This window comes from Sarcophilus harrisii, chromosome 1, assembly GCF_902635505.1.
Source record: "Sarcophilus harrisii chromosome 1, mSarHar1.11, whole genome shotgun sequence".
NCBI classification, from domain to species: Eukaryota; Metazoa; Chordata; class Mammalia; order Dasyuromorphia; family Dasyuridae; genus Sarcophilus; species Sarcophilus harrisii.
In genome coordinates, this window is record NC_045426.1 from 156,306,630 (window position 1) to 156,331,480 (window position 24,851).

The 24,851-nt window shown below is 36.4% G+C and overlaps 2 protein-coding genes across 6 annotated transcripts in view; one reads left to right on the plus strand and one right to left on the minus strand.

Moving 5' to 3' along the window:
• SGTB (small glutamine rich tetratricopeptide repeat containing beta) overlaps nt 1-15,166 on the minus strand; it is a 75,434-nt gene extending 60,268 nt beyond the window's left edge. Inside the window, exons 1-2 of one of the 4 annotated variants that reach the window (XM_023495780.2) lie at nt 14,633-14,715; nt 12,694-12,821 (exon numbers count right to left, since the gene is read on the minus strand). In XM_023495780.2, the coding sequence (XP_023351548.1) occupies nt 12,694-12,793 (100 nt within the window). In that variant the 5' untranslated portion in view covers nt 12,794-12,821; nt 14,633-14,715. The other 3 variants (XM_031965648.1, XM_031965638.1, XM_031965642.1) reach the window with 3 other exon arrangements.
• NLN (neurolysin) overlaps nt 15,014-24,851 on the plus strand; it is a 137,270-nt gene continuing 127,432 nt past the window's right edge. The window contains exon 1 of one of the 2 annotated variants that reach the window (XM_031965579.1): nt 15,014-15,131. In XM_031965579.1, the coding sequence (XP_031821439.1) occupies nt 15,091-15,131 (41 nt within the window). In that variant the 5' untranslated portion in view covers nt 15,014-15,090. Of the gene's footprint in view, nt 15,320-24,851 lie in introns of both variants that reach the window. The other variant, XM_031965582.1, reaches the window with a different exon arrangement.

Here is a 24,851-nt window from a genome sequence, read left to right on the forward strand (position 1 = left end):
ATACAGAAGTAGGAGTAAAACTGAACAAATTACAGAAAAGTACTAGGGGAAAATGTTTTCAAATATGAGAGTGCAAAGATAAGAATCAAGTCCAGGTCCTGCCTTTGGGAGTTTATTTCTAATAAGAGTAAAGTCTGAATATCAATGAGAAAATAATAGCATTTGAAGGAAGAGTTGAAGGGACTGGTGAAGCTTCTTAGAGGAGTGTGACCCAAGATGAAGCTTAAAGCAAAAGAAGGATTTCAACATCTTGGGGGAATCTATGGAAGCACTTATACAACATTCATAAGTCTCAGATTTGAAAGGGACTTTAGAAGCTTTTTAGTCCAACTCATACCTAATAATACATCATACTAGATATGAAGTCATCCAGTCTTTAATTCAAACCCATAAGCATTTATTAAATGCCTTCTATATACTAGGCACTGTACTGTTAGGCAAGTAAAGAAAAGTTTAAAACAAAACAAAACCCAAAACACAGTTTCTTCTCTCAAAAATTCTAACAGGGAAAACAACTTTGTATAAGCAGGATAAAGATGGGATAAATTGGAGATAACCAACAGAAGGAAGGCACTAACATTAAGGTAGATAAGGACAAGTTTTTATAGAACACAGGATTTTAGCTGAAACTTGAAGGTCAGAGAAACCAAGAAGTAGCAATGAAGAGAAACACAGTTTTAGTAATGGGGGGGACAATCAATAAAAATACCTGGAGTCAGGAGCTGGAGAGTCTTATGTAAGGAAGACTAAGATTGAAAGAGAACTCACCACCTTCTGAGGCACCGCATTTCACTTTCATATACTTCTGTTTGAAAGATTGGCTTTGGTTTTTTCCCATAGATATTAAACCTATCTATTTGTAACTTTTTTCTATTATCCATATCACTGCATTCTGCCAACTGGAATAAATCTTTTTTTTTTTTTCATAAGTAGTTCTTCAATATGTAGAGGGCTAACATATATCCTCCTTTCTAAATTTTCTTTTTCTCCAGTATATAGAACTTGGGTTTCTTTAGCTGATACTCATATGGCATGAACTTCATTATCCTGAAGACCCCTCATTTAGATAATCTCCAGTTTATCAAGCCATTGTGTAGCCAGAAAATTATATAAATATGTTTACACATATTGCATTTAAGATATATTTTAATATGTATTACATATATTGGATTGCTTGCTATTTCCGGGAGGAGGTGGGGGTAAAGAGGGGAAAATCTGAGACACAAAGCTATATGCTTTGGAAAATGTTGAAAAAAAAGTGTTGAAAAATTATCTATGCATATGTTTTGGAAATAAAAAGCTTTAAAAAAAAAAGGCACCTGTTATTGAACATAAAACTCCAGATAGTGTTTGATAGGGCAGAGTTCAAGGCAACTGTCATCTCTTTTAGCCTTGACACTGCCTTTCTTAATGTAGACAGCTCTTTTGACTGCCTCGTTCATCTGTCATAATGCACTTGCAATCCATTAACATAATCAGATCTTTTTCAGATGAACTGCAATCTAGATAAGCTTCCTTATTCTATACTTGTAAAACTTATGTTTCAGAACCTAAATATAAGACTTTTTGTCTCGATTAAAGTTCATATTAAATCTGGTCCCTTGCATGAGACCATCAATTTTTTTTTTTGGATCTTAAACCTGTCATCCAAATATTTTAGCAGAGGCATCTAGGTGACACAGTGGAGCACTGGACCTGGAGTTAGGAAGATATGAATATGAAATTGTCTTGGGCAATTACTAGTTGTGTAGCCCTGAACAAGTCACTTAAGCTATGTCTGCCTCAGTTTCCTCTGCTATAAAATGGGGATAATAATAGTACCTTCCTCCCAGGACTGTGTGGGGATCAAATCAGATAATATTTATAAAGCATTTGGTACAATGCCTAGCACACAGTCAGTGATATATAAATGTTGTTTTCTCTTTTCCTCCTCTTATGCCTTCTAAATTCACAGATAACACCAATAAATTTGATAAGCACATTATTGTATTTCATCTATATCATTAATAAAAATATCCAATAGGACATAGATTCCCTAGCACACTCTATTAGAGATTTTCCATGTTGATATCAAGATATTAAAGACCATATCAGTTCCATATATTCTTACTTGAAGTTCTTATCTGTGCCTAGAATGCTCTCTTCACCCCTCCTCCTCTTGGCATCCCCAGCTCTCTTCAAGTTTCAGCTAAAATCCCAAGAAATCTTTCCCTTAGAACCTATCTTAAATTTATCCTGTAATTTATGACTTCTTTGCACATAGTAATTTGTATGTGTGTTGTCTCTGCCATTAAGCTCCTTGTCAGCAGAGATTGTTTTTTGCTTTTCTTTATCTTTCCAGAGCTTAGCACAATTCCTGGTACATAATAGTGCTTAATAAATGTTTACTAACTGAATTAATTAATTTTGAAACTTTTTTCTCTTTCAATTTCAAATTTATGTAACACTTTAAATTTACAAAGTGATTTCCTTATAATCTTGTGAGATATATAGTACTTTAGAATCCATTTTACAGTTAGGTAAGCTTGAAGTACAAAAACATAAAGTGATTATTCAAAATCTGCACAGTCAACAAACAGCAAAACTGGGATTAAAATTTAGGTCTTTTGAATGGTGAAACAACTCAACTGAACTTTCCCAATATTCCTCTCTAAACAACTTTAAAATAAAGTCTCAAATTAAATTTTGGAGTGGCAGAACCAACAAAAGTTCATGGTGAGACATAAGAAGCTGACAAAAATGGTATATGAGATAGCTACAGGCGGTGGTGAGGAATTTGGCTCATAACCCTGTGGTATCAACACCAGCTTGGACTTTGGAGATGGCTGCAACAATGGCAAGATCATCTTTGGTACCACTCAGACCAAAGATAGTAAGGAAGGTAGATAATTGATTAGAAAAAGATTATAGGAGACTTTTTGCTGATACTGGGTGCATCTGGTGCTGAGTGGCAATTTTATTGTCTACCCAGCTCTGAGTCACAGTTCCAGGCTGAAAAGGAGCATTTGTGATAGGCCTTTACAATACAAGGCAATGAGAAGCACTAGAACTTGTGGCTGCAAAGGAACAAGGGTTCCTGAGTAAAAACCAGAGTACAGACCAGAAAAGCAATGACCACAGCTCTCCCCATATCACACTATCTTAGAAAGACTGAAAACTTGCAATCCCCAGAACTAGCTCTGAAATCAGAAGCATGAAAAAGGTTGGAGCTTAGAACGTTAATTCCATACCCCTAAGGAGAGGAGCATAAAGTTCAAAGTCAAAAAATAAATTGGAAATGATCAAACAAAAAAAAAGAGCTTGACCATGAAAAGATACTCACTGTGGGGCAGCTAGGTGGCACAGTGGATAGACCACCAGCCCTGAAGTCAGGAGGACCTGAGTTCAAATCTGTCCTCAGACGTGTGACACTTCCTAGCTATGTGACCCTGGGCAAGTCACTTGACCCCAATTGCCTCAGCAAAAAAAAAAAATACTCTGTGACAGGAAAGAACAAGACACAAACTCAGAAGACAACAAAAATATGAAAACAGCCACAAACAAAAGCTCAAAAGAAAAAAAAAAGTGAATTAGACACAGGTCCAATATGAATTACTGAAAGAGTAAAGAAAATGATGATAGTGTATGGATAGAGCACCAGTTCCTTTAGTCAGGAGGACCTGAATTCATAACTGCCTCAGACACTTAACACTTCCTAGCTGTGTGACCCTGGGGAAGTCACTTAATCCCAACTGCCTCAGCAACGAGAGAGAGAAAGGAAAAGGTGGGGGGAGGGAGAGAGAGAGAAAGAAGGAGTGGGGAGGGAGAGAGAGAGAGGGAGGAAAAATTGCGAATAGAAATTATGATGATGCAAGAAAATTATGAAACAAGCAATTAACAGCTTGAAAAGAAGCACAAAAATTAACTAAAGAAAACGTTAAAAAGCAGAATTGGCCAAATGAAAAACAAGGTATAAATGTACATTGAAGAAAATACTTCCTAAAAATTAGAACTGGGCAAGTGATTTCATGAGATATTAAGAAATAATAAAACAAAAAAAAATTTTAAATAGAAGAAAATGTGAAATATTTCATTGGAAAAATGTTCAAAACTCATTCAAATACCATGGAACTAGTCAGAGTCATGCAAGATTTAGCAGCTTCCAGATTAAAGAAGCAAAGGGCTTGGAATATGTTATTCTATAAGGGAATTATGATAATAACCAAGAATAACCTACCTAGAAAAAAAAATTATACATAACCCTTTGTGGGTGGGATATGTAATGAAATAGAAGACATTTTCAAGCATTCCTGATGATAATACCAGAGCTAAATAAACATTTGACATTCAAACACAAGACTCAAAAAATTTAATAAATAAACATGAAAGAAAAATTATAAGTGACAATAAAACTAAGCGATTTACATTTCCATAAAGGAAGATAATACACATTAATTCCTAAGAATCTTAGCATTATTAGGATAGTTAAAAGAAGGCTAACACAGAGGACATGGCTGTGAGTCAATTATGTTGGAATGATCTTTTTTTTTTTAAATCAAGAGTTGAAAAAGAGGGATGCATTGGGAGAAGAGAGAAGTACAATGAGGTAATTATCTCACATAAAAGAGTCATGCAAGAAAGAGTTTTTATAGTGAAGGAAAAAATGCCTGGAGAGTGAGGAGGGGGTGGCGAGTAATATCTGAACCTCATGGTCAACAGAGTTGGTTCAAAATGGGAAAAGTATATATACACACCCAATTGTGTATAGAAATACAACATATGCAACAGGGAAATAGGATGAGAAGGGAATAAGAGAAAGATGACAAAGAAAAAAAAAGGAAGAGAAATTAAGGGAGGCAGTGATCAGAAGCAAAATAGATTTCTGAGGAAGAACAGGAGAAAAGGAGAAAAAGAAGGATAAATAGAAGAAAAATAGAATGGCGTGAAATACACATTAAATATAACTAAAAGTGAATGGGATAAGCTCATCAATAAAACAGAAGCAGCAGAATAGATCAGAAACTAGAATCCAATATATTGTTTATAAGAGTTTTGTTTATTATAAGACTATTGTCTATAATCTATTTGAAACAAAAAGACACAAACAAAAAAACCTATTTGAAACAAAAAGGCGGACTCTACTATGCTTTAGTTAAAGTAAAAAAGTGCAGGTGTAACAATCATGTCTTAGACAAAGCAAAAGCAAAAATAAATCTATTTTTAAAAGATAATCAGGGAAATTATATTTTGCTAAAAAGTTATCATAGTGAAATAATATTTGAAAATTTTTTTGAAAAGTTTTTTTTTGAAAAGTTTCTTTGAGGTCTCATTTGTTATATGTATAGATAACTGAGTCAAATTTATAAAAAGAAGAGTCATTCTCCAATTGACAAATGGTCAAAGGATATAAAAGGCAATTTTCCAAAGAAAGCAAAGCTAGCTATACTCATATGAAAAAAAAATGCTCTATATTACTACTGATTAGAGAAATGCAAATTAAAAGAACTCTGAGGTACTACTTCCCACCTTTCAGAAATGACAAATTATAGAAGGGATGCAACTTGGCAAAAAGCAGCACAAACATTTAATAAAGAAAGGAACACCTAGGGGGCAGGTAGGTGGTGCAATGGATAGAGCACCAGCCCTGAAGTCAGGAGGACCTGAGTTCAAATCTAACTTCAGACACCTAACATCTCCTAGCTATGTGACCCTGGGCAAGTCACTTAACCCCAATTGCCTGAAAGAAAGAAAGAAAAAGAAAGAAAGAAAGAAAGAAAGAAAGAAAGAAAGAAAGAAAGAAAGAAAGAAAGAAAGAAAGAAAGGAAGGAAGGAAGGAAGGAAGGAAGGAAGGAAGGAAGGAAGGAAGGAAGGAAGGAAGGAAGGAAGGAAGGAAAGAAAGAAAGAAAGAAGCTGTTGATTCAACAAGATAGTAAGAAACAATAAATCAAAGTTTAAAAACAGAAGAAAATGAGATTATGAACAGTTAATAAAGTTAAAAATCAGTCCAACCATTCTGGAGAATTTGGAACTTATATCCAGAGGTCTATAAAACTCATATCCTTTGGTCCAGTAATGACAGTACTAAGTCTGTTCTCTAAAGAAATCAGAGAAAAAGGAACTATATGTACAAAAATATTTATAGTAGCTCTTTTTGTAGTGACAATGAATTGGAAGTTTAGGGGATACCCACCAATTGGGAAATGGTTGAACAAGTTATAACATATAATTGTGATGTAGTATTATTGTGCTATAAGAAAGAATGAAATGTTAGAAGTATAGAAATAAATGGAATTTTCCTTAAAATGATCAGTATCAACTATCTAAAACCATCAGCAAGCATCACATGTAATGGGGATAAACTAAAAGCATTCCTAAAAAAATCAGAAGTGAAACAAAGTTGTGGATCACCATTATTATTTTATACCAATATTGTTTTAGAAATATTAGCTTTAGCAATAAGAGAAGAAAAGAAAAAAGGAATTAGAATAGTTAATGAAGAAAAAAAATTATCACTCTTTACAGATGATATGATGGTATACTTAGAGAATCCTAGAGAATTAACTAAAAAAAACTACTAGAAACAATTAACAACTTTAGCAAAGTTGTAGGCTACAAAATAACTACACATATATCTTCAGCATGTCTATATGTTACCAAGAAAGTCCAGCAGCAAGAGATACAAAAGAAATTGCATTTAAAATAACTGTAGATAATATAAAATACTTGGGAAACTACCTGCCAAGACAAAGTCAGGAACTATATGAACAAAATTACAAAACACTTTCCACACAAATAAAGTCATATCTAAACAGCTGAAAGAATATCAAGTGCTCATGGGTAGCCCAAGCTAATGTAATAAAAAATGACAATTTTATCTAAATTAACCTACTTATTCAGTGCCATACCAATCAAACTGCCAAGAAACTACTTTATGGAGCTAGAAAAATAATAGCAAAGTTCATTTGAAAAACAAAAATTAAAGAATTTCAAAGGAATTAATGACAAAAATGCAAATAAAGATGGTCTAGCTGTACCAGATCTAAAATATATTATAAAGCAGTGGTCTCAAAACTAAAACTGGCTAAGAAATAGAGATGTTGATGGGTGAAAGAGGTTAGATTCACAAAACATAATAGTCAATGACTATTATTACCTTAAATCCAAAGATTTCAGTTTCTGGAATAAGAACTCACTATTTGACAGAAATTACAGGGAAAAATGGAAAATAGTATGGCAGAAACTAGGCATTGGCAAACATTTAATACCCTATACTGAGATAAGGTTGAAATGGATATATGATTTAGACATAAAGAATGAAATTATAAGAAAGAGTGAAGGCGGGGGGGGGGGGGGGGGGGGGGGGGGGGGGGGGGGGGGGGGGGGGGGGGGGGGGGGGGGGGGGGAGGCAGGAAAACATGGCCAGACCTATATGAACTGATACAAAATAAAGTGAGCAAAACTAGGAGATCACTATATATAATAAAAGCTATATTGAAACAATGAACAAATGTGAAAGACTTAATTATTTTATCAATATGATGATCCAAGCCAATTTCAAAGGATTCTTGTTGAAAATGCTATTTACCTCCAGAAAGAGAAATTATAATGTCTGAGTATATTTTCCCCAATTTTCTTATTTTTTCTTGCATTTTTAGGAGGGAGGCAATATGTCTAATATGGAAATATGTCTTGTGTGACTTCGTATGTATAATTGATATCACATTGCTTGCCTTCTCAGTAGGTGACTGGGGGACAGAGAGGCAAGAATTTGGAACTCAAAAAATTTTTTTGAGAATGTTAAAAATAAATAATTAATATTCAAAAGAAAAATAAATATATTTTTAAAATTTAGGTCTTCTGATGCTAAGCTCTGAGTTCTTTCCACTATACTATGCTGTCCATTATATTCAATCAATAAAGAGACCCTTTCAATTATTTCTTCAAATGTGTCCATGCTACTCCAAACTCCTGAATCCCCATAAAAAGAGGAAGCAATAGCATCCGAATTACCTTCAAAGCTCTCCTTTCATAGGAATTTTCAAGATCTGTTTTGTAGAACAAATTTAACTGCTTAGAATTATTGTCTGTAACACTAGAGGACAGAACCATAATAAGCTATATCCATGTGAATACACCTAAAAGTAGGGTGTTAATTTGTTTGTTTTTGCTTTTCAAAACAGAACTCCAGTTCAGTTTAAAATAAGCAACCTCTATGTTTCTAAAATGTTCAGATTTTAGATTAGCACACATTCAGAACTACTAGAAGAGTTTCCTTCACTAACAGATATATATAGAGGAAATTATTTTTAGAAGGGAAAGGTGTCAAATATCTTAGGAAAACAGAAATAATAAATATGTTAAAGGTGAATTATCTCAATGAAAAAGCAACCTGTAATGATTATGATAATAAAAACTAGTATTTAATATTATCTGCCAGGCACTGGCTAGTGGGTCAAGTTACACATCCTTATAATTCAAGTGTTTTGCTACTAAGAACATTGAACTAGGAGGCAGGAAATCTGAATTTGATCTTCAACTCTACCACTTATTTATTATGTGACCATTGCAAAGTCAATTAAGCCTCAGTTTATTCACTTTTAAAATGAGGGTGATATTTGTCTATCTATGCCACAGAATTATTGCTAAGAAAATACTTTGTAAAACCTTATATTTTATATATGCATGAGCCATTATTATATGGCAAATAATAAATTATATGGTTTTTGTCAGTTTATTTGTACCTCATGTTCTTCATCTTTAAAATGCAGAAATATTCAAATCTTCTTGGAGAAATTATTGAATGAATCATAATATAAACTTTTCTTACCCTTCAACCTACTGAATTCCTTTCCATTTTTAGAGTCCAACTCAAATGTCATTTATTTCATGAAGTCTTCCCCATACACCCCAGTTGGCAATAACTTTTCCCCGCTCTGAAATAACTTAACACTTTGTTCCTATCTTTCTTATGTACTTTTAATTATTTGTATGCTTCATGAAAGGAGATTTATTTTTATCTATTTTTACAATTCACCCAATGTCAAGAACAGTACTCTTTTTCTTACATTGGATGCTTAATATATTGAATTATATTGGACAATACTAATGAAATATATTGCCTTGAGTTTTACTTAATCCAAAAGTAATAAAAAGAAACAATATCTGTTTGGTACCTAAAAAGAGAAAATAGACCCATTTGTAGCCCTAAAGAGAGGCAACTACTTCTTACTAAATGATAATTATACCACTTTATAAGAAAAGATGATAGGAATGATTTCAGAGAAGACTTGTTTGAACTGATATAGAGTGAAATGGACAAAAACAGGAGAACAACAGATACAATGACAATTATATGATAAAAACAAACACCTTTGAAAAACTTGGGAATTCTGATCAACCACAATTACAGAAGACTCATGATGAAACATGCTTCTAACCTCCTGATAGCGAATCCATAGACTCAGAGTACAGAGAGATTTTTTTTGGACATGGTCAATGTCAAATTTGTTTTGTTTTGTTATCCATATTTGAAGGAGAACTTTTGTTTTCCTTGATTTTTTAATAGGGGATTGAGATAGAGGTTGGGGAGGAGAGAAGGAGGATCTTCAAGAAAATAAAATAAATATCCACTTATTAAAATAAATGTTTCCAAAGAAAGGAAAGGTAGTCTAGTGGATGAAAAGGCAACCTTTTAAACATGAAGACCCAGCTTCAAGACCTGCCTCTGAAATTATGGATGAGTCACTCTATTTCTCAGTGTCCCAGACAATTCTCTAAGACTAAGTTGGAGATGAATTGCTAATATGAGTCAGTGGAAGGAATTTCCACACCAGGAATATTCCACACAGATATAATCCCAGGTCTGAAACCCATAATATTTATATTGAAGTAGCTACAAAACACATTAAAAAACATATATATTCTCAGTTGATTTCCCCCAACTATTCTATGGAGGAAGTAGGGCATATATTATTTCTACTTTCCATACTTAAAAGACATGCCCTCCCAAAGATTAAATAATAGATGCCCTCCCAAAGATTAAATAATAGACTCAAGGTCACACAGTGAGTTACTAATAAGATTTGGCCTGTTCCAGGGCTTAAACTTCCACTTTATTTTCATGTTCAACTAAATTAGACTCAAAAAAACTTTCTTTTAAAAGTGGGGAGCAGTCATACAAATTAGCTGGCAACATTTCTGAATGCCATGTAAGAAAGCCAAAAGCACCATATTTTTGGCTGCATACAATGCTAAAAATAGGACTCAAAGTCTTGGTGAAAAGAAGAGCTTGATTGTTTTTCTGGCAGTTTATATTCTCTTTCTGTTAGAAAACAAATCTCTCTCTTAGTGATGTCACTTATCCATTTGTGATATGGCAACCCAAACTCATGTACTCCCCTCTTATCACCTTCATCTTCTACTAATCAGAACATTAAGAATCACCAGCAATTTCATTAGAAAGCTGGACTGAAGCAATATTCTCCAACCCTCTGACCATATGTCATCTGCTATTCAGGACAGTCTTAGAAAGGAATTCTTCCATCACTAAAGGCAAGTACATTTTAAACAAAGGCCCAATTCTCATTCCTTTTCCTAAAAGTTCATCCACAAGGGAGACTTTCTCAGAAGCCAATGTGAAAGCTGTCCCTTTGGAAGAAATATATCTTTGAAAAGGAAATAACTGGACCACCATTCATTACAATTTACCCAATGCACTGCCTCACTGCAGTAATTAAATCTTTCAAGCCACAAGGAAGGTAGGCTCAGTGAACCACCACAAATCCATCTGCTGAATTCTACTGCTGCTATGACTATTTTTAACTTGCATTTTATTATGAAAGAACATAAACTCAAGAAAGCATGTGACAGTGACATTCTTTGTGACTGCGGATCACCTAACTAAACAACAAAAGACTCTCGTAGGACAAAAAAGCTTTGATATTTTGGTGGGGAAAATCTCTCTTCCAGCTAAACAGTTCCCAATTATACATAATCTGTTCAGAGTCTTCTACTAGTGGTACAATGGTTGGGTGCTTCAGAGATGTAATTTTCTTTATCCACCTACTTTTCAAAGAAATATATATGTCAATACAATCAATTGCAAACAGAATGCTATGTCTTCTTAATTAAAAAACAAACAAACAAACAAAAAACCCAGCCCTTAGAGAAAAGATGTCTTCTTTCATCGCAGCATCTCTTCCTGAAAGGTCAACAAAATATTTTGATTTTTGCCTTAAAACATAAGTAGTAGCTCTCTCCAAAGTTACCAATGACCTGCCAAATCAGATGTCTTTTTTTTTTTTATCCTTCTTGATCTCTCTGAAGCAAGCAATAGTGGCCTTTCCTCTATGGCCTTTCCTCCTAACTTTTCAGTCCCTTTGCTAGATCAGCAATCATATCCCCTCTCCTAACTGTACCACAGCTCTTTATATTTGTTGTTGCTGCTCAATCATTTTAATCACATCTGACTGCTGGTAATCCCTTTGGGAGTTTTCTTGGCAAAGATACTATACCAATTTACCATCTCCTTCTCCAGCTCATTGTACAGTTGAGGAACTGAGGCAAACAGGGTTAACTAACATGCTCAGGGTCATGCAGCTAGTTAGTATCTGAGACTGGATTTGAACTCAGGAAGTCTTCCAGAATATAGGCCTGACATCTGTGCACTATGGTGCCACCTTCTTTTTCTATACTCTTAGTGATCTTATCATATTTATCATATTTGTGCAGATGATGTCCAGCTCTGTAAATCTAATTTCTCTATTAAAATGAATCCCACATCATGAACTGCCCAATGGACATTTTAAACAGAATGTTCTATAGGCATCTCAAATTCTGTTCATTCAAAAATAGAATTCATTGACCATTCCTTTAATCATTATTCTCTTTTAACATGATTTTTGTTCAGGGCTTCCAGTCACACAAGTCTGCAAACATAGATAGAATTATACTTCTCTTTTCACCTTTCCTTACCCCATATATTCAATCAGTTACCAAACTTACAGATTTTATGTCCACATCCTTTGTATCCATCCCTTTCTCCTTTGAGGACCAGAAAAAATTCATCTTTATTTTCACTTTCCTAGCACCTAGAATGGTATCTACACATTAGGTGCTTAAAAACATATTTGTGTATTATTTAAAACCACACTTCAATGATCTCTGATTTCATTATATTCTTTAAACTAATATGCAAACAATCTCCTTTGACTTAATAGATGTCAGGGGCCAGATAGCCCCCTTGACAAAAAAAAATTCTTCACCCTGAAGCAAACTTAGAGTCTCTCTGAATTTAGGGAGGCTGATCTATGAAAATGGACACACAGATTAAACTTGAAGCCTTTTCAGTCTTTTTTCACAGGATTTGTGTTTCTCTAACCCAGTTTCTGAGACCCCAGGATCATCCCCATACTATATGGGATTTATGATCATAGTGATAACTTTCATTTACATAGTGTTACAGTTTGCAAAATGCTTTATATATGTTATTCTTATTTGATCCTCACAACAATCCTGAGGGTACTATTATAACTCGATTTGAGATGGGGAAATTGATGCTAAAAGATATTAAGTGACTTGACAAGTAACTATTAAGTGTCTGAGAAATGATTTGAACTCAGATCTTCTTGACTCCAGGTCTAGTACTCTATCCATTGGGTCACTGCTTCATAAAAAAATAACATAAAAAGATACCTAGTTGACCCTTAACATTACCTTCCAAGCTTTCTTGTTCATCTGAAGTATAAGTATCTATCTGGCTTTGTTCCCGCAAAAAATGGATAACTGCATAGACGAGATGCTTGATAGATGACATTTTGCAAGCTTGGAGTATGAACTCCTACCTAAGAGAAAGAGAAATATTAAGTTTACTAAGATAGTTTATTAAAAACAAAATGTGAAACTTATAAATTAAATTTGGGGCCAAATTTTTTATTTAATGTAACATAGAGCTGGTAAGGAAACTCCCTCTACCAGTGCTGAAAGGCAACTGCTCTAAAACTTGAAGTCATGGAGAATTTCCATCAGTTCTGGCAGTTTAAGTGACTTCTCTAGGGTCAATGGTATGTGTCAGAGGCTCTACAAATTAAATTACAAAATTATACCTTAAAAGTCAACACCATATTCCTTTTAAGTCAAATGAGCTCAAAGCTCATGATGGATAATTTGTGACATCTTTTTCTTTATACAGTAACATTGTATTAGGTTAGGCAACAGTTTTTATCAAAGTAGCAATTTTCTTTAAGATCAGAGGCTCTACAAATTAAATTACAAAATTATACTTTAAAAGTCAACACCATATTCCTTTTAAGTCAAATGAGCTCAAAGCTCATGATGGATAATTTATGACATCTTTTTATTTATACAGTAACATTGTATTAGATTAGGCAACAGTTTTTATCAAAGTAGCAATTTTCTTTCCGACAGCATGCTGAATTTAAGCTGAGCTGATAGGTTCAATAAAGACCTGTATGTAATTTTTTTCACATGTTCCTTATCACAATCTCAAGTTCTCTTTAACCACTATGTCCTCATTAAGAATCAAAATACAATAACTCCATTTTAACTCCTGATAATTAACATTCTAACTTCAAAACTGGTCATCCCTCTCCATTCACAAGTTACAACTTTAAGATGATTCAACTTTCTTAGCATTTGTCTCAAAGAGTAAACTGAATAAAATGGCACAGTACTTAAATGCATCATCATGGGGGGGGGGAGGAAGATAGAGGAGGAATCTCTTTTCTGTTCTTATAGTTACTGTCTAAGGAACTTGTAGGGGACAGTAATGAAAATGAAAATAACGTATGTATGAATATATATTATACATGCTAATCATAAAAATAGAACTATATCTTTTATCTTTTAAGTTTTACACATATAATTAGTTATTCAAATTTATCCGTGCATGCTGTAAACATCTTTTAATACAGTATACATATGTATAACTTTGTCCAGTGCAGCTTAAAACTCCCACCAACATTCATTCATGGGCCCCCCCTTTTTTTTTTCTTCAAAACACTGGAAAACATTTAAATGGTGGCTCAGAGCCAGTCTATATATTTCTGGCTTCTAATTTCTTCAATATACCTTCATTTGGCTCTCTAATCTCTCTAATTCAAAGCCAGGGTGTGGTACCTGCTGCTGGCTTCCTCTGCTTTCTTTCCCCCCTTCTTCATTTATTGACTTGATGTTCTCAGAAAATAAAGTGGGTCGGGGAATGGGGGAGGATGAGCCCAGGGCTAAGGCCCTAAGGCTGCAGGTGCTGATAACGCCATCCCCATTCCCAGCACCCCTTCTCCCTAGCACTTCTCATCTTCCTCTTGGGGGTGAAGGGGGAAGGAGCAGGAGCAGGAGGAAAAGAGAGGAGATTGGGAAAGGAAAAGGAGAGAGACGGGAGATAGAGGAGAAAGAGGAAGGATGCTCCATATTATACCTTCATCTTTCTGCACTGCACTGACCCCCCCACCGCGAAAAAAGCAACAACGACACCTTCTTTCTCTTCCTGCACCCCGGACGTCTCCCCCTGCTCCCGGACCAGGCGGGGTGGGGGCTGAGTTTGCAGCAGACCCTGCTCATGCAAGACCCCGGAGGTTTGCTCCAGAGCGGGGAGGCAGCGGGGTTAGGGGACCTCCTCTGGCAGAAGCCTCCTTACCCTGCGAGAAGGATGAGCAGCGAGGATGCAGCCACAGTACGGCGGGCTGCCGAAGGACCGCGGGCAGGACCACAGGAGCGCGTCTCCCGTTGCTCCACCCGGCCCGACGCCGCCCCGCCCCCCAGCCAGCCCCGCCTGCACAAACTTCGCCGCTGGCTCGCGATGTCCGCCTCCTCCCTCCCGCTGCCGCCGCCGCCGCCGCCCGCGCTCCCGAGCCTCTCCTGCAGGCGCGGGCATGCAGCGCGGGCGCGCTCGGGGCCGCGGGCGGAAGTGGGCGCTGGCGTGGGGCTGTCACACGCGGCTGAGGGGCACCGCGGTAACCCTGCGCTGTGTCCGCCCGCCCGCGTTCCCCAGCCCCGAGCAGCAGCAGCAGCAGCCGCAGCAGCAGCCGCCGCAGAAAGCTTGCGAAGCCCCCGCGGCCCCCCAGGCCACCCGCCCGAGTCTCCTCCGCCTTCCTCATGCTCGCCAGGGGCTTTTCAGCGTGGCAAGGCCTCCACAGGTACCCACCCACTCACCAACACTCCTCCTTCATGGGCGTCTCCCCCCCGGGGGCACTCGGCGGCCAGTGACTCTGCCCCGCCGCGGTGGGCGGCGCCCCTGCTGTAAGCGATGACACCCTGAAGCCCCGCCAGAAATCCCCCTCCACCACTCCCACCTCCGAGGAGGATTGCGGGTTGCTGGGACCCGGTAAGGGTGTTTTCCTTTCTCATTCCATCTCCGGGGAGAGTATGCATGTCCCCTTTGTTTGACTTCCCACCTGGATGCCTCAGTTTCCTCATCTGCACAATGCTCTCTATGATCCTAGATTTAGAGCTGGAGTCAGCTTTAAGAATCATTCATTTTTCAGGCGAGGTATATTATAGCGTGTGTATTTAAAGAACTCGGAGCCTATCTAGCCCTGTACCTATTTTACAGATGGGGAAACCGAGGCCCAGATAGGTTTTTCTTGACTTACCCAAGGGTTGTCAGAGAGTGACAGAGAGAGCTTTCAAATACAAGTCGGTGGAAGTCCTCTCCACTGCACCAGACAGAGTGTTACTCTAAATGACCTCTAAGATCCCTTATAGTCCCAGGAATCTGTCTTTGCTGCAGTGAAAAGCACTATCCAGCCATGTTAACTGCAAGAATGCCAAGATGGTCTATTCAGCCTTGAGTTGCTTACTTACTGACCTGTTAAATTCTGCTGCAGACCTCTCAAAAGTAGCATGCTACTCTGCATTGGTCTGTCGTTAAGCATTGGTCCCTTAAAGCCCACCAAGCATAACACCTTTGCTTTTCATTGCTTTCAAATTCCTGTTCTAAATAGAGACTTAATTGGCACAACCTGGAAAATTGATTTCTGGGAGCAGTTTCATTTTGGCCAATTTTGCGATTGCCATCCAATAAAGAGGCTACAATTAGCCGTTTCCTGCTGTGTACCCTTTCTCACCTGCTTTCCAAACTATATTGTCTTTCTCATACTTCATAGAGTTAAAAGTTCCTCCCTACTAGGTGGTTGTGAGGATTTACACAAGCAAGGCCCCTACATTTACAAATCCTATCTTAATACTAAGTAAGAATATAGGTGAACAACCAAAAAGATCCAAGGATTATAGATAAAAAGGTGGGAGGAATTTTTTTTTATTTTTAATTTTTTTAAATAACTTTTTATTGACAGAACTCATGCCAGGGTAATTGTTTACAACATTATCCCTTGCACTCACTTCTGTTCCGATTTTTCCCCTCCCTCCCTCCACCCCCTCCCCCAGATGGCAAGCAGTCCTATACATGTTAAATAGGTTACAGCAGATCTTGGATACAATATATGTGTGCAGAACCGAACAGTTCTCTTGTTGCTCAAGGAGAATTGGATTTAGAAGGTATAAATAACCCGGGAAGAAGAACAAAAATGCAAGCAGTTTACATTCATTTCCTAGTGTTCTTTCTTTGGGTGTAGCTGCTTCTGTCCATCCTTGATCAATTGAAACTGAGTTAGATCTTCTCTTTGTCTAAGAAATCCACTCCATCAGAATACATCCTCATACAGTATCGTTGTTGAAGTATATAATGATCTCCTGGTTCTGCTCATTTCGCTCAGCATCAGTTCATGTAAGTCTCTCCAAGCTTCTCTGTATTCATCTTGCTGGTCATTTCTTACAGAATAATAATATTCCATAATATTCACATACCACAATTTACCCAACCATTAAGGGCATCTATTCATTTTCCAGTTTCTAACCACTACAAACAGGGCCACCACAAACATTTTGGCACATACAGGTCCCTTTCCCTTCTTTAGTATCTCTTTGGGGTATAAGCCCAGTAGAAACACTGCTGGATCAAAGGATACGTATGCACAGTTTGATAACTTTTGGGGCATAGTTCCAAATTGCTCTCCAGAATGGCTGGATGTGTTCACAATTAGTGGGAGGAATTTTAGAGGTCATCATTTGTCTCAGCAAGCTCAGCTGCAAAATGGGGATCTATCCTTTGTCAGCACCTACCTCTTAGGGCTGTTGTGAGAATCAAATGAGTTATTGATGAAGCTCTTATAATAATGTCTGGCATATAAGTGCTTAATAAATGAGTGTTTCCTTTATTCAAATACTTCCTACCTTCTAAAGGTAACCCAAATAGTATAAAACAGAAGTAGAATTGGAACTTGAGGCTCCAAGTTCAGCCAGTCTTTCCAGGCCTTTATAGCTTCCTAGTTGTTTAATGTTCTATTTTTTTTTTTTTACAATGAAATTAATTTTTCTATTGCCAAGGCAGCATAGTGTGTTCCAAAGGGCCCTGGACTTGGCATCAGGAAGACTTAGATCCAAATGATGCTTTTAATACCTTTGAGCTACATAACTACAAACAAAACTCTTCACTTCTAAAAACTACTTTTTTTTTTTTTTTTAATTTAATAGCCTTTTATATACAGGATATATACATGGGTAACTTTACAGCATTAACAATTGCCAAACCTCTTGTTCCAATTTTTCACCTCTTACCCCCCCACCCCCTCCCCTAGATGGCAGGATGACCAGTAGATGTTAAATATATTAAAATATAAATTAGATACACAATAAGTATACATGACCAAAACGTTATTTTGCTGTACAAAAAGAATCAAACTCTGAAATATTGTACAATTAGCTTGTGAAGGAAATCCAAAATGCAGGTGTGCATAAATATAGGGATTGGGAATTCAATGTAATGGTTTTTAGTCATCTCCCAGAGTTCTTTTTCTGGGCATAGCTAGTTCAGTTCATTACTGCTCCATTAGAAATGATTTGGTTGATCTCGTTGCTGAGGATGGCCTGATCCATCAGAACTGGTCATCATCTAGTATTGTTGTTGAAGTATATAATGATCTCCTGGTCCTGCTCATTTCACTCAGCATCAGTTCGTGTAAGTCTCTCCAGGCCTTTCTGAAATCATCCTGTTGGTCATTTCTTACAGAACAGTAATATTCCATAATTTTCATATACCACAATTTATTCAGCCATTCTCCAACTGATGGACATCCATTCAGTTTCCAGTTTCTAGCCACTACAAAAAGGGCTGCCACAAACATTCGTGCACATACAGGTCCCTTTCCCTTCTTTATAATCTCTTTGGGATATAATCCCAGTAGTAACACTGCTGGATCAAAGGGTATGCACAGTTTGATAACTTTTTGAGCATAGTTCCAAACTACTCTCCAAAATGGTTGGATTCGTTCACAACTCCACCAACAATGCATCAATGTCCCAGTTTTCCCGCATCCCCTCCAACAATCATCATTATTTTTTCCTGTCATCTTAGCCAATCTGACAGGTGTGTAGTGGTATCTTAGAGTTGTCTTAATTTGCATTTCTCTGATTAATAATGACTTGGAGCATCTTTTCATATGACTAGAAATAGTTTCAATTTCTTCATCTGAGAATTGTCTGTTCATATCCTTTGACCATTTTTCAATTGGAGAATGGCCCTGATCTCCTTTTAAAAAAAGGCCTAATAATGTTTATAGTATTTATCTCACAAGATTATCCTTGAGCATCAAATGAAATATGTTTGTAAAGTGCTTTGCAAACCTAAATTATAGCAGATATTGTACAGGTCTACAAAAGCTACTTAAAAGTAGCACTACAGTTCAGCTTACAGAATACAAATCAGGGGACTCCAACTTTTTTATTTTTAACTAGAGAATGATGGTAACATGAATAGGCTAAATCATGGAATTTGTTTGGTTGTTGGCTTTTCAGTCAAGTCCAGTTCTTCATGACCCTATTTGATATTTTCTTGGCAAGGATACTAGAATGGTGTCCTTTTTTACAGATGAGGAAACTGAGGCAAATGGAGTTAAGTGACTTGTCTAGGGTCACACAGCTAAGAATTGTCAGAGGCCAGATTTGACCTCTGGAAGATGAATCTTCCTGCCTTCAGGCCAGCGCTCTTATTTGCTTTCTACCTAACTGTCCTGTATCATATAAACAGTGAAGAAATTCTAATAAAAATAAAAGATGTCAGGGCAACTAAAATACACATTGGCCCTAAAGTCAGGAGCACCTGAGTTCAAATCTAACCTCAACCACTTAACACTTACCAGCTTTGTGACTCTGGGCAAGTCACTTAACCCTAATTGCCTCATCTAAAAAAATAAAAGATATCAAGGACATGGCATGGAATGGGGTCATAGATAACCTGAGTACCTTTTTGGTATTCTCATGTTATCAGGAGAAACCAAGGAAGTTGTTAGGTATTTTGAGTAGACCCCTTATGGTGAATTTATGGAAGGATACAGACAAGAATCCTACAGAACTCACAGGCATTGATGAGTGACCATATGTATCATTGGTAATACTGAGTGAACTCCTATATTCTTTTAAGTTTTAGTCTAGTCATTGTGATCTTTGCAGACCACTACCTACTTTAGTTATAAGCCATCATGTGACCTAAAAAATGGAGGTTTCAGCATCATCTACATATATAGAACTGGAAAGGGCCTCAGAAACCATACAGACCAACCACCTCATTTTTACACATGAGGAAATTGAGACTCAGGGAGAGTAAATCACTTGCCAAAAATTACATAAATAGCAAACTTCAGAAGCAAGATTTGAGTCTAGATTCTTCATATAGTTCAGATGACAGATTTGGAGTCCAGCTTTATCATTTATATAGGATAACACTTGGAGGCTATTTTTGAGAGGAGTAGCTACACAAACTATGCTAAGAGGAAAACATTCTTAGGAAAATAATGGAAAATTATGGAATGTACATTGTAGATGAATTTTAGCAATGTGAATCTCTGTAGAAAAACATAGGAGAAAGATTCTTACAGTGATATTTTCTTTTTGCTGCATATCTAGATGCTTTAAAAATAAATAATTCATATATATATATATGTATGTATACTTTTAAAAATCACACTATTGGGGCAGCTAGGTGGCACAGTGGATAGAGCACCAGCCCTGAAGTCAGGAGAACCTGAGTTCAAATGTGACCTCCAACACTTAACACAGCCTAGCTGTGTGACCCTGGGCAAGTCACTTAACCCCAATTGCCTCAGAAAAAAAAGGAATATAAAAAATCCACACAATTTTTAGCTATAATAACAGCTGAAGACATTGATTAACCATAAGTATATCATATAACAAATAAAATGTTTACTATGCTTCTTAATAGGAGGAAGATCCATAGTTTAAAGATTAGACCCTGTCCTTAAAGAGATTCAGGTCTGTAAGAGGGAAAATCATCCCAACACCAATATACTATATAGTTTTTGCATGAGAAGTGTGTTGAAAGATTATAAAACAAAGTAAATTCTTAGGGGTAAGGGAATTAAGAGGAGTGGAGCAGCAAATGGTGATGGAAATTGATGAACTACATCGACTCCATCTTGGGATTCAATTCTGGAGCTAATTCAATTCCATTCAATTACGGCTCTTGTTCATCTTCTATCTTGTGAGAAAACTTTTATCAATTGTGGAAACAGGGAGAAAACACTGTGGCATTGTTTGAACCTAGCCATATGTGCCTAAAAAGCTGGACTACCTCTATCTGGTACTAAGAGATCCTTAACTAAGGATCTAGTCTAGCCTGACCAGAAACTCAGTCAGATCCAAAGACTGATGTAAGAAATTTTCTCACAATTGCACATTCATTTGAAATTCTTTTCTGGCTGTTTCCTTTTAATTAAATGTTCTTATTTGATTGTTTTTAAATGTGTAAAAGTCTGTCTCCCTCTATATTCAGGGTCCTGCCATAAGCTGAAAAAGAAGCCCACCCTGATTTGTTAAGCAATTGGCATGCTTTGCTTAATAAACTGAGCTCCTTGATAGCTTGAACCTTTGTTTCCTCCCGCATTTCATCTTTCACTTAATACATGGTAAGGTTTAATTGGGTTTAATAGGAGGGGAAATTCCAATGAAGAGGTAGCATTTGGAGTCATACCTTAAAGGATGAATAACAATCAATAGTCACAACATCTGTGGGCTGAGAGAGGAAGGACACACAAGGTATAAAGATAGCTTGAAAAAAAGATATAGAAGCATATGTTCAGAGGTAAAGATTTATTCATTTTGGCTGGAATACACTATGAGTAGAGAATGATAAATATAAGACTGGGAAGGTAGTGTGACGCCAGATTGTGGAATGCCAGCCAATTCAATTCAATAAGCATTTATTAAGAATCTCTTTATGTAATAGCATCTGTTCATTAGAATAAAAACTAGCACAATCCCTGCCCTCAAAAAAGTTTATATTCTACTGGATATAAATACATACTCAATTAAGTAAACACAAAATAAATTCAAAGTAACTTGGGTGCTAAGTATTAAGAGAATCAAGAAAGACCTCTTGTTGAAGTTAGTACTTAAACTGAACTCAAAGGGAATTATGGATTCTAAGAAATAGAAATGAGGAGGGAGAATATTCTAGGCATGAAAGCCATGTAGCCAAGTTTGTTTGTATTAGTGTTATCAGCAGCAGGAGTAGAGAGGAGGGTTTAGATTTAAGAGATGTTGCTGAGATAGAATCTTTGGGAAAGATGCATATGAAAAATGAAAGAGAAGGAAAACTCAAAATAACTTGAAGGTTAAGAATTTTAAAAGATGGACTGAGTAGTGGATATAATAGACAAAAATAGTGGTCAGAAAGTAGAGGATCCCTATGAATTTGATTTTGAATGTGAAACATTTAGGTTGAAAATTACTTACAGGCAGCTAAAAATGACAGTCTGAAGTTCAAGAGATAGTAGATTTGGGAATGATCAACACAAGGGAGAAGATTAATTAAGCTGTAAAAGAGTATGAAACTGCTAAATCAGAAAGTATAGAAAGAGAAGGCCTATGACAAACTTATGAGGAACAGCCAAATTAAAGGGTGAGAATGAGAATGAGGAATCAGAAACAAAACAGAAATAATGATTGGAAAGGTTGGTGAACCAAAAGATCATGGTGCCTCCAAAGCCAGCAAGCAGAGAAAGAACATATCTAGTGTAGGAGCATGGTATCATGGAACTCTTCTCAGAATGACATCTTAGAAAAAAATCAAAGTTGGAATGAAAGGATAAATTTTAATTAAAGGTTAGTAAAAATAAATGTGTAGGGTTTTTTGTTTTGGTTTGTTTTTTGGGGAGATTTTTTTATTTCCTTTACAAAAGCTCTTCTGAAATCTATGTATGGACTTTTTGTGGTTTATAGACCCCAGTATAAGAAGTTATAATCTAATAAGGAAATGGCAATTAATTAGATATAACTTTTTATTTTCAAAATACATGCAAAGATAGTTTTCATCATTCATCCTTGCAAAATCTTGTGTTGCAAATTTTCCCCTCCCTTCCCTCTTTCTCCCTATCCTAGACAGCAAGTAATCCCAGTATATATTGAACATGTGCAATTCTTCTAAATAAATTTCCACATCTATCATGCTGTAAAAAAAAAAAAAAAAAAAAAAAAAAAAAAAAATCAGATCAAAAAGGGAAAGAAAATGAGAAAGAAAAAAATGAGGAAACAACAACAAAAATGATGAAAATACTATGTTGTGATCCACTTTCAGTCTCCATAGTCCTTTCTCTGGATGCAGATGTCTCTATCAAAAGTATCTTGTATTTGAAAGTCACCAAATTTGACAATTAGTTTCCAGGTAACTGTAGAAACAGCAGAAGGCTGGTAAGGGCAGAAGCCATTTTGCAAAAAAGTTGTAAAGAGGGAATAGTAAGAAGCCAGCATATAAAAAATTTTTTTCTTTTTTTTAATTAAAATTTTATTTTATTTTAAGTTCCAAATTCTCTTCCTTCACTTTCCAGTATACATTGAGAAACCAAGAAAAATAAAACCCCTTACAAATATGTAATCATGCAAAACAAATTTTAGCATTAGCCATTTTAGAAAAGTTTGTTTAAAAGTTTAATTGTTTGTTCTTAGTTCTTGAAGAGGACTCATGTGGAGGGTGATATCTTGAGTTGCAAGTGAATTGGATTTAAGTGAGGCAGAGCTATGCAAAGTCATGAATCTAACTTCCTCTTCTAAGTCTAGTAGCAAGATATAGGTCAGGATGACTGGAGATAGCCCCACATGCAGTGCGAGATCTTGACCTTTTTAAGCTAAGCTCTTTCCCCAATTTCAGTTTGTCTGAGAAAACCCCCATTCAATAGTTAAAGGCCTGGTAAGAATTGAGAATTCAGGAGGTAATGTTACAAAGTAAATTAAAAAGCTGGCCTCAGATTTGGAAAGCAAAAAGTTTAGTAGTTTAAAAGAGAGAGACAGAGACAGAAAGAGGAGATGGCGGAGTTGGGGCTGTTGCTAGTAAATGAGGTTGAAAAATCAAGAGAAGATTTTTTTTTAAGGTTTCCATGATCTTAATGTTTTTGTGAACAAATGGAAAGGAAGTGGTCACACAGGTGCAGGAGTGCAGGAAAGAAGGTGGACTTCCAATTAACATCAGTCAATAAAAGGATCAGCACTGAGTCCAAGTCAAAGGACTCCCTACAGATCAGATATTCTTAGCCTGAGGCTTACAAACTTGTTTTTGAAATATGTTGATAAAAATTTCAAGATAATCCATATCCTCTGTATTCCTGTGTATTTTATTTTATGCATTTACAAACATTATTCTGAGAAGGGATCTATAGATTTCACTAGAAAGCTAAAGGAAGACATGGTTCCCCCAAAGTATAAGAAACCCTGCTATCTCTAGACCAGAAGTATTAAACTCAAATAGAAACAATGCCTGCAAGCTGCGTGTTGACTTGGAAAACCTCAAATTCACATAATTTTTTTTTGTTGTATTTTACTTTTGTTTAATTTATTAAATACTTCTCACCTAATTACATTTTAATCTGGTTGAGCAGCAATGGGAGGTTTTGAGAGTAGCCTGTCTACTTTGGACACTCCTATTTACTTGATGTTGTGCTGACTGTAACAAGCACCTGAAATTTTCAGAGCCTACTAAGTGACCATAGTCACTCCAAAATTTGGTCTTAATAGGGGAGGGGGAAAGAAAATAAGCATTTATTAAGTGCTTGCTGGATGCTATGAACAGTACTAAGCATTGTACAGATATTATCTCAGTACATCTTCACAACAGCTCTGTGAGGTAGCTGATACTATGATTCCCAGTTTACAATTGAGGAACCCAAGCAGGCAGAGATTAAGTGACTAGCCAATCTGTTGTTCACTTTGCAATATAATCAGATCATCTTTTTTCTGTCATATTTTTTTGGTTACACTGTTTACAATGTTTTTCCTGTATAATTCTTATTTGAAATATATAGTAACCTTCTCACACGCACCACAAACCCATCTATTTCCCTTTGGGTGGTTGTCAACTTCAGTTATTTAGAGACTAGTGTTCTATGATTTGGAACCATCACAATATCACCATAAAAATAATGGTCTTTAAAAGAGGACTCTTTTTGTAAGCAGAAGCTTGGGCCTATTGTGCCTGGTACACTGGAACAGATTAATAAATCTTTGTTGAGTGAATGAGTGGTTGACTAAAACAATCATGCAGTTTTCCAAAGGGAATCAGATTGATTTAAAGGGGCTATTTATTAATATCTGCCCTGCCCCTTCAACTTCTGATTTTTTTTTTTCCCTGAGGCAATTGGGGTTAAGTAACTTTCCTAGGGTCACACAGCTAGGATGCGTTGAGTGTTTGAGGTCATATTTGAACTCAGGTCCTCCTGAATTCAGGGCTAGTGCTCTATCCACTGTGCCACTAGCTGCACCTAACTTCTAGTTCTTTCAACACTTCTATAAACACA